The following is a 9,944-nucleotide window of genomic DNA, read 5'->3' on the forward strand; positions in this document are numbered from 1 at the left end:
AGAGCCGCCTCATTTGCCTAATTAAGGAGGTCACCTCTACCTCATTTGCATAATTAACGAGCCCATCGTTGCCTTGGGAAGAAGGGGGGGACTGATTTTGGTGCCCAATGGGTGCCCCTACCTCGGCTTAAGCCCCGCCCCCTCCGGGATTTATTTATTATTTATTTATTGATTATTTATTAATTATTTATTAATTATTATTTATTTATTCTATTTAATTGTGTATTGCCTTGGGGTTACTTATTGTGGATTTGGGGGGTATTTATAATAATTTATCAATTTAATAATAATTTAATAATAATTTCACATGTCGCATCTTTATTGAATTTCCCCCCTTCCCAAAAAATATCAAAAATGACCATTTTTTGCCCCAGTTTTCAGGTTGGGGAAAGGGGGGGAATTTTCAGCCATTAATTTTCGGGGAGAAATTATAAAGAAATCCCATTTTGGTGGTTTTTTTTTTTTAATCCCTTAATTATTGGGGGAAAATTATAAATAAACCCATTTTTGGCCTTTTTAATCCCTTAATTTTTGGGGTATTTTTTTATGGCAGATAAATGACAAACAAACCCATTTTTGGCCATTTTTCATCCCGAGTCGGATTTTTATTGACCCGACGTGGAAAATACAAAGTCACAAAAGTAACAAAAAACCCAAAAAATTCAATATTTTTCTTAAAAAAAGGCTGAAAATGCTCGATTTTCCTCCCGGTTTTGGGATGAGGGTTTGGGAGAACCGGGAGAATCTCAAGGGTAAGAAAAACCTTTCCTCCAAAACACACATTTGGTGGCACTAATGACCCAAATTTGGGGGGCTTTGCCCAAATTTGGATGTTTTTTATTCTTTACCCAAATTTGGGGATTTTTTGGCCAAAAATTGGAGAGGGTTTTGCCCAAATTTGGGGATTTTTTTTTGCCCAAATTTGGTGGGGTTTTGCCTGAATTTGTTTTTTTTTTCCCCCCTCCAAAATTTCAGGTGTTTTGCCCAAATTTGGCACGTCTTTGCCCAAATTCGGTTGTGCCAATTGGTTTGCCCCCTGGTTGTGCCAAAAACCACCAAGAAGACACAGACAGTAAAAAAAGGAATAAAAAGGGAATTTTTGCTCCTTGTTCCCACCCACCCCTGAAATAATTTCCCCAAAAAAGCCCCAAAACCAAAAAAACCCCTTTTTGCCTCAGTTTTTACCTTTTTGGCCTCGTTTTTAACACTCCAACCTCGGCAGAATTTGGGGAATTTTGGGTGGGGCTTTCAGACAGTGGGAGGGGCTTGGAAAGATCGTTAAAAATTGTCTTAATTAACGGGGACTTAATTAAATTTGTCCTGAAATTTGAGGGGGGGAGGAGCCACCAGCCATGGGTCGATCCCAGTTGGGCACTGGGAGCACTGGGGAGGTGGGTGGAGCCACGGAATGAGGGGGAGATCCCCATCCCCAATTAATGACGTCATTAATTAGCCCGGAAGGTCGAAGGGCTCCAGGTTGGAAGAAGCTCCAATGATGGGTCAACGAGACCCAAGGTTGGGTCTGTGCATCCAACCCATCCCAGTTGGGCACTGGGAGCACCGGGAGGTAACTGGGAGCACTGGGAGCACTGGGTGGGTGGGCGGAGCCTCAGTTGATGAGTGAGGGGGTCTGGGCGCCCGCGGGCGGGGCCGGGGCGAACGACGGGTGGGCGAAGGCGCGGCCGGGGAACGAGAGCGCCCAGGGCAGCTCCAGGGCCGGGCCGGAGAGCGCCGGCACAGGCAGCGCCGAGGGCGACGCCGGGAACGACCCCAGCGAGGCCACCGGGGCCGGGAAGGCGGCGCCGGGGAAGGCCCCGGAGCCCGGCGCCGGCGGCGGCATCTCGGAGGCCACGGCGGTGCCACCGGTGGCTGCCACCGCCTTGGGCTTGTCCCCGCCGTGGGTTCGCTGGTGCCGGTTGAGGTGGGAGCTGCGGCTGAAGCACTTCCCGCACTCCGAGCACTTGTAGGGCTTCTCGCCGGTGTGCACGCGCTGGTGGATGGTGAGCTCGGAGCGCTGGATGAAGCTCTTGCCGCACTCGGAGCACTGGTAGGGCTTCTCGCCCAGGTGGGTGCGCTGGTGGGTGATGAGGTTGGAGGAGACGCTGAAGCACTTCCCGCACTCCCCACACTTGTAGGGCTTCTCCCCGGTGTGCATCCGCCGGTGGATGGTGAGGTCGGACTTCTGGATGAAGCCCTTGCCGCACTCCCCGCACTGGTAGGGCTTCTCGCCGGTGTGGATGCGCCGGTGCTTCACCAGCGCCGAGCGCTGCCCGAAGCCCTTCCCGCACTCCCCACACTTGTAGGGCTTCTCCGGCACCTCCGCCGGTGCCACACCAGGACCCGCCTCCTCCCCCCCGCAGTCCGGGCATCGCTGCCCTCGGCAGCCGCGGCTCTTCCCGCAGTCCGGGCACTTCTGGGGCTGCGCCACCGCGCCGTGGGCGCCGTGGGCGCCGTGGGCGCGCTGGTGCTTGAGCAGGGCGGCACCCTGGCTGAAGCAGCGCCTGCACTGGGCGCACTGGAAGAGGCGACCGTGCCGGTGGGCGGCCAGGAAGCCCGTGAGGTGCTCGGGGCAGCGGCAGGACGCCCTCTGCGCCGCGTGGATCTTCTGGTGCCGGTCCAGGTGGGAGCTGACGCTGAAGCTCTTGCCGCACTCCCCGCACGTGTAGGGTCGCTCGCCGGTGTGGACGCGCTGGTGCCGCTCCAGGTCGGAGCGCTGGATGAAGCCTTTGCCGCAGTCGCCGCAGGCGAAGGGCCGTTCGCCGGTGTGGATGCGCCGGTGCTGGGTGAGGTTGGAGCCGCGGCTGAAGCTCTTGCCGCAGTCCCCGCACCGGTGGGGCCTCTCCCCGCTGTGCGTCTTGCGGTGCTTGGCCAGGGCCGAGCGCTGGGCGAAGCTCTTCCCGCACTCCCCGCAGCGATGAGGAGGAGCCGCTGCCGGCGCTTCGGGCGGCGCCGGGCGTGGCCGCGGGCGGGGCTGGGAGGGCGGCCCGGGGCCCCCAGCGTGAGTCCGGCGGTGCCGGTCCAGGTGGGAACTGACGCTGAAGCGCTTCCCGCAGTCCCCGCAGGGGTACGGCCGCTCCCCGGTGTGGACGCGCCGGTGCCGCTCCAGGTCGGAGCGCTGGATGAAGCCCTTGCCGCAGTCGCCGCAGCGGTGCGGCCGCTCCCCCGTGTGGATGCGCCGGTGCTGGGCCAGGTTGGAGCCACGACTGAAGCCCTTCCCGCAGTCCCCGCACCGGTGGGGCTTCTCGGGCTGCCGGCAGCGCCGGTGGCACTCGGAGCAGCGCCGGGGCTTGGCCGGGCTCCCGCACTTGGCGCAACCGCCCTGGGGCACCTTCCGACCTCCCGGGGCTTTGCCGGTGCCGGGGGGGTCGGCGGCGGGTTCCTCATCCTGGCGTTGAGCGGCGTCTTCCAGCGGCGGCTCCTCGTTGTCCCGCGGCGCCGGATCGTCCTCAGCGCCACTGCCGGCGCCGGCACCTGGGCCGTGGTGGGAAACCGGGAGTTACTTCCCCGTGAAACTCCCCCTGAGTGAAGTTGGAGTCCACCCCGAGTTGTCTTGGGGTTTTGGGGGACCTTGAGGGTCATTGATGGTGTTGACCTTGGCCAAGGTCCAGTTGACCCTCAAGGTCCCTTTTCCACCCCAAACTCTTCCATGACCCCCTGGATTGGGTTGACGTTGACCTTGGCCAAGGTCCAGGTGACCCCCAAACCCCCTTTTCCACCCCAAACTCTTCCACGACACCATGGACTGGTTGACCTTGACTTTGGCCATGGTCTGGTTGACCTTTTTCCACCCAACCCATCCCAAAATCCCACCAGGAACCCCCAAAGCCTCCCCCTTTTCCCACGGGATGCTCCCAAACCCCCCCCCTTGAAGGTCTCCAGGAGCCCCTCAGGGGGGTTCCCTGGGAAGCTCCTTCCCAAATTTTACCTCCTTCTTTAGGCGCCTTCTTCCGGTTCCGGCGCTTCCCGCCCTGTCCCTGTTCCCTGACAAGCTCCCGGAGCATCTTCTCCACCTGGGTCCTTCCAGCCGTTTGGAGGATGAGCCCCAGCTGCCTCCGGAGGTCGGGATTCACCCCCCCATCGCCGGAGACCCCCGGGGGGGCCACCTGGGTGGGCTCGGGCTGGCCCTGCTCCCCCTCGGCCTCCACGCCTGGAAAAGGCCCCAAAACCTCAGGGATCGGCTCCAATTCCGGTGGGATTCCCCAAAATCCCAAAGGATTTGGTCTAATCTGGTGAGTTTCCCAAAAATCTCAAGGGATTCAGTCAGGTTTGGGAGGGGGAATTCCCAAAAATCCCGAGGGGTTTGGTCAAGGCTGGGGAGGATTCCTGAAAATCTTACGGAACTCAACTAAATTTGGGGTGGGTTTTCCCCTCCCAAAAACCCGAAGGAATTAAATTAAATTAAATTCCCCCCCAGATCCTGAACATCCCAAAAAACTCACGGAATCCAAACCAATTCCTGGGGGGGCTTATCGAGGTGTTCCCCTCAAACCTCCAGAGCTCCCCCAGTTTTGGGGGGGTTTAATTAACGGGGAAAAAAAAAAACAATCAATGGAAAAAACCCCCAATATTGGCGGTTTTGGGGGTTTTATTGGCTTTTGTTGGGTTTTTTTCCCAAAACCGCCGGAATTGCCCCCGTTTCCCCCCCGACTCACCCGACACCAGCCCCCGTCTCCGGTGGGACTCGGCGAAGGCTGTGATCCGGGGCCAGCTGATGGCGATTTCCTCGGCTGCCGGAAAAGCGGGAGCTCAACATTCCCAACTTCCCTCCCACCAGATATTTTAGGACTAAACCCCCCCACTTTGGGCCGAGTTTCACCCGTTTTTCGGGGACTGATTTTTTGCCAAATTTTAGGCATTTTTTTGGGCCCCATTCATCCCACTTAGGGCCAAATTTCCCCCCATTTTTTGCCAAATTTGGGTAATTTTTTTTTACCAAATCTTGCCTTATTTCTCATCAAATTTTGGCCATTTTTTATCAAACTGCACCCCATTTTTGGCCAATTTTTGCCCCATTTTTGGCCAATTTTTGCCCCATTTTTGCCCAAATTTCGTCCCATTTTTGGGCCAAACCTGTCACATTTGGGGCTGATTTCTGCCCCCATTTTGGGACAAATTTGCCCCGTTTTGACCGATTTTTGCCCCATTTTTGGATAAACTTCATCCCATTTTTTTTTGCCAAATTCACCCCTTTTTTTGGCCACATTTTGCCCCATTTTTGGACCCCAAAATGACCCCCCCACCCTGAAACCATGCCCTGGGGACCCCCCAAAATCAACACCCTCCCCTCCCAAATTTTGGGGTGCCCCCCCTTACCCAAGGAAATCACGTTCTCATAGTTCTCCTGCATCGTGACCCCAAATTTTGGGGGGGTGGGGTCACTCCACAACTGCCCCTGCAAAGAGACCCCCCCAAAAATCCCCGTTAGGCTCCCAAAAAAACCCCTTTGGTCCAGGGAGGGGTCGGTGGGGGGGGAATCGCCCCTCCCTTTGCTCCCCAAATTTTTGGAGGGGATTCGGGGGGGGGCTTTGGGGAGATTTGGGAGAGATTTGGGAAGAATTTGGGGGAGATTTGGGAAGAATTTGGGGGAGATTTGGGGGGGTTGGGAAGAATTTGGGGGAGATTTGGGGAAAATCTGGGGAAAATCTGGGGGGGAGATTTGGGGAGACTTTGGGGGAATCCGGGAGGGATTTGAGGGAATTTTCGGGGAATTGGGGGGTGGGATTTGGGTGGGATTTGAGTGGGATTCAGGGGGTCCCCCGTTACCTGCAGGGGGGGTGGGCACAGCGCGGGGTCCCCCCCCCGTCTCGGGGGTCTCCCCGCGCTGGATCCCGATCCCGATCCTGATCCCGATCCTGACCCCGCTCCCGCTCCCGGTCCCGCTGGAGGCGGCTCCCGGCGTGACCCGGATACAGAGAAACCGCCGCCGCCTCCTCGGCCTCCTCTTCCTCCCCCCTCCCTCTCCCCCTCCTCCTCCTCCTCCCCCCTTCTCCCTCCCCTCCCTCTCCCCCTCCTCCTTCTCCTCCTCCTCCTCCTCCTCCCCCTTTCTCCTTCCCCTCCCTCCTCCTTCTTCTCCTCCCTCTCCCCCTCCTTTTTCTCCTCCTCCCTCCCGTTCTCCCTCCTCCTCCGCTTCTTCCTCCTCCCTCTCCTCCCTCCTCCGCCTCCTTCTCCTCCTCCTCCTCCTCCTCCCCCCTCTCCCTCTCTCCCTCCCTCTCTTGGACCCTGGAGAATCCCGAGGGAGGGAGGGAGGGATTTTGGGGGGGTGTCTCTCATCCCGTTCCCTCCTCCTCCCCCCAGTGCCTCAGCTCCCCAGGGACCCTCTGAGGGAAGGGGAAGCCAAGGAATTCCCAAGAGATGCCCAAGGAATTGCCCAAGAAATTCCCCGAGGAGTTTCCCGAGGTTTTCCAGGAATGTGGGGCTCGTTCTTGGCCCCCCCACTCCAACCCCCAGGTGACCCCCCCCCCTCCAGTTTCCCAGGAAAAGCTCCGAGGACGCTTCGGCTTTTCTCACTAAATCTATTTTTATTCACAAAACAAACACAGCTCCTGCTTCCCTTGGGAAGAGACGGATCCGACCCCCAAATCCACCGGGAAAACCCCCCCCGGATTCACATCCTGCTCCTACTCCTGAGGTTCATCCCAATGATTCCCATTTTTCCAGCTGGGAATTCCCTTTGGATGCTCCTGGAGGAACCGTTCCAGCCCCACAGATCAATCCAGGAGGAGCCGCCAGTCTGGGACAAATCCGCCCTTATCCCAACCTTTGGGATTGTCCCAACCCTTGGAATTCTCCCAAATCTTGGGATTCTCCCAATTCTTGGGATTCTTCCAACCCTTGGAATCATCCCAACCTTTGGAATTGTCCCAACCCTTGGGATTGTCCCAACCCTTGGGATTCTCCCAACCAACAGCTGAATAAATACAATAAATAAACTTCCCAAATTTTTGGGAGACAATGGAGTTGGGACAATCCGGCTTCTTCCTCAATGGAAACCCACCAAATCAGGGGATTTTGCCCCAAATTGGGGTTCTTATCCCAAATCAAGGGATTTTTGCTCAAATTGATTTTTTTCCCCCAAACTGGTGGGTTTTTTGCCCCAAATCCTTGATGACATCATCACCCTCCAAGTGGTCGTCGGCCGAGGCTGGATGTGGAATCTGGGACGATCCAGGGGCGACTCCATCCCACGTTTTGGGGTCTCTCCGAGCTTGGCAACGAGTTGGTGGCACCTCCAAGAGCTCCGACCTCGGATGTGGTTTCTCCCGGAATCCACCCAGAGCAGGAGCCTGGTTGGGTTTTCCCTTGGCAGGATTCCATCTTTTGTTTTTTGATCCAGAGGGAAAACACCCCCTTGGAAAACTCCCGAATTCCCACTTGGCTCCTCCTTCCACCCTCTACTCTACACCCTTCCTACTCTACCCTACGAAAACTACGCCCTCGGCACTGCCGGAACAGCCCGATCCCACCGGGATTCCCATTGGGAATTGGGCCTCTACCCAAGTCAGCATCAAGGTTGGCCAACCCAACGAGCTGAGTTTATCCAGCGGCACCTCCGGAACACCGGAATTGGGCCTCTACCCAAGTCAGCGTCAAGGTTGGCCAACCCAATGAACCGGGCTCACCTGGCGGCCCCTCCGGAACGCCGGAACGCCGCCCAACTCGCCGGCGGTGCCGCTCAGCCCACCGGCTCGGCCTCCTCCTCCTCGCCGTGGCTGCGCAGGTGCCGCCGCAGGTGGGAGGTGCCGCCGAACCTCCTCCCGCACCGCGGGCACGGGAAGGGCTTCTCTGCCCCGACCCCCCCCACTCCTCCTCCCCCGTGGACCCGCCGGTGCTTGGCCAGCGCCGAGCCGTCGGCGAAGGCCTTCCCGCAGTCGGCGCAGCCGTGCCGGGGCCCGGCGTGGGCGCGCTGGTGCTTGTGGAAGTGGAGGGTGCTGTTGAAGCTCTTGCCGCACTCGGCGCACACGTGGGGCTGGCCGCCGGCGTGGGTCCGCTGGTGCCGATACAGGTGGGACGTGCGACCGAAGCGCTTCCCGCAGTCCCCGCACTGGTACGGCCTCTCCCCGGTGTGGATCCGCTGGTGCCTCTCCCAGTGGGAGCTCCACGAGAAGCTCTTCCCGCAGTCCCCGCACCGGTACGGCTTCTCCGCCGCGCCCGCGCCGCCGCCCCCAGCACCGGTGCCGCCGCTGGCGCCGTGGAGGTTGCGCCGGTGCCGCGCGTACTGGGCGCGGGCGCCGAAGGCTTTGCCGCACTCCTCGCAGCGGAAGGGCCCGTCCAGGTGCAGGCGCTGGTGCTTGACCAGCGCGGGCGCGTCGCCGAAGCTCTTGCGGCACAGGGTGCACTTGTAGGGCCGCTGCCCCGTGTGGGTGCGCTGGTGCCGCTCGAAGTGCAGGGTGCTGCCGAAGCTGCGCCCGCAGTAGGTGCAGATGTAGGAGCGGCCGCCGGCGTGGCCGCGCTGGTGCCGGTAGAGGTGGGAGCTGCGGCTGAAGCTCTTGCCGCACTCGGGGCACTGGTAGGGCTTCTCGCCGGTGTGCACGCGCTGGTGCCGCTCCCAGTGGGAGCTCCAGGAGAAGCCCTTCCCGCAGTGGCCGCACTGGAAGGGCAGCCGCCCCGTGTGCAGCCGCTGGTGCGTCACCAGCTCCTTGTTGCGCCGGAAGCTCTTCCCGCACTCCTGGCACTCGTAGGGGAGGCCGCGCGCCCTCGGTGTCGGTGTCGGTACCGCCGAGCCGGCGGCGTGGGCGCGCCGGTGCCGCGAGAGGTTGGAGCTGACGTTGAAGCTCTTCCCGCACTCCTGGCACTCGTAGGGGAGGCCGCGTGCCCTCGGAGCCGCCGTCGGTGTCGTGTCCGGGCCAGCGCCGTGGGCGCGCTGGTGCCGGTAGAGGTTGGAGCTGACGTTGAAGGTCTTGCCGCAGTGGCGGCAGCGGAACGGGCGCTCCCCCGTGTGCGTCCGCCGGTGCTTGTGGAAGTGGGAGCTGCAGCTGAAGCTCTTCCCGCACTCGCGGCACTCGTAGCTCTTCTGCAGGACGATGATGCTGCGCAGGTTGGGGAAGGCCGAGGAGGAGGACGAGGAGCAGCCACCGGATTTGGCGCCGGGGGCGGAGGGGGAGCCGGGCTCGATCTGCTGCACCACCGTCCAGCGCAGGGTTTCCCGGGAATCCTCGTCGGGATCGGGGATGGACGGGGGGAGGGGGGCGGCGTCGAGCTCCACAATCTCCGGGTCAATCTCCGGGTCGCTCGGGGTTCCTGGGAGGGAGGGAACGGGGGGGGGTCAATCCCATGGGAATGGGACGAGATGAGGTGCCGATCCCATGGGATTCAGAGCCCATTCCCATGGGATGGAGACTCAATTCCTACAGGATATCAGGTGGGATGGAGACCCCATTCCCATGGGATATCAAAGGGAACAGAAACCCCATTCCCAAGGGATATCAAGGGGGTGGAGACCTTAACCCCATGGGATATCACATAGGAATGGACACCCCATTCCTGTGGAATATCAAGGGGGATGGAGACCCCATTCCCATGGGATTCAGGTCCCATTCCCATGGGATATCAAGGGGGATAAAACTCCCATTCCCATGGGATATTAAAGGAGATGGAGATCCCAATCCCATGGGATGTCAAAGGGGATGGAGACCCCATTCCCAGGTGTCCCTGGGGGTCTCCCCCCCCTTCCCAAGGTCTGGGAGACCCCCCCGACTCTTACTCTGCATCCCGAGGGGGTCGTAGGGATCCTCCTCCTCCTCCTCCTCCTCCTCCTCCTCTTCCCCGTTATCCCTGAAAAGCACCGTCTGCTCCGGCTCCGGCTCCTCCCACGGATCCATCGCCCGCTGGACAACCCTGGGAAAGCGGGACAGTCCCGTCACCATCCCAAAAACCCCCTGGAACAACCAAGGGGGGGGCTCGGGATCCTCCCGCAGGAATGAAGGGACCCGTCCCAAACCCCCCCC

General features: G+C 59.7%; 1 protein-coding gene across 2 annotated transcripts; it reads right to left on the minus strand.

The window, feature by feature from the left end:
• Positions 1-1,487: 1,487 nt before the first annotated feature.
• Positions 1,488-9,929, minus strand: LOC113940686 (zinc finger protein 2 homolog). 2 transcript variants are annotated; one of them, XM_027631829.1, is made up of 5 exons: positions 5,764-5,965; positions 5,314-5,392; positions 4,653-4,727; positions 3,926-4,147; positions 1,488-3,471 (listed from the first exon to the last, which is right to left on the minus strand). In XM_027631829.1, exons 2-5 carry the CDS (start codon positions 5,345-5,347, stop codon positions 1,610-1,612), a joined length of 2,193 nt encoding a protein of 730 aa, XP_027487630.1. In that variant the 5' UTR covers positions 5,348-5,392; positions 5,764-5,965; the 3' UTR covers positions 1,488-1,609. The 2 variants fall into 2 exon arrangements, with proteins under 2 accessions (XP_027487630.1, XP_027487631.1); XM_027631830.1 differs by lacking the exons at positions 3,926-4,147; positions 4,653-4,727; positions 5,314-5,392; positions 5,764-5,965 and adding exons at positions 7,802-9,237; positions 9,701-9,929 and having other exon boundaries at positions 1,488-3,247.
• Positions 9,930-9,944: the final 15 nt, after the last annotated feature.

Source organism: Corapipo altera, unplaced genomic scaffold, assembly GCF_003945725.1.
Source record: "Corapipo altera isolate COAL_440 unplaced genomic scaffold, ASM394572v1 61551, whole genome shotgun sequence".
NCBI lineage: Eukaryota > Metazoa > Chordata > Aves > Passeriformes > Pipridae > Corapipo > Corapipo altera.

Excerpts from the sequence above, each read along its gene's own strand:
- LOC113940686 (XM_027631830.1), bottom strand. The coding sequence starts at position 9,863 with ATGGTGACGGGACTGTCCCGCTTTCCCAGGGTTGTCCAGCGGGCGATG. Across the intron at positions 9,238-9,700 it reads CGACCCCCTCGGGATGCAGA|GAACCCCGAGCGACCCGGAG; the intron begins GTAAGAGTCGGG and ends CCTCCCTCCCAG. Across the intron at positions 3,248-7,801 it reads GGGTCCACGGGGGAGGAGGA|CCCGAGAAGCCCCACCGGTG; the intron begins GTGGGGGGGGTC and ends CGCTGCCGGCAG.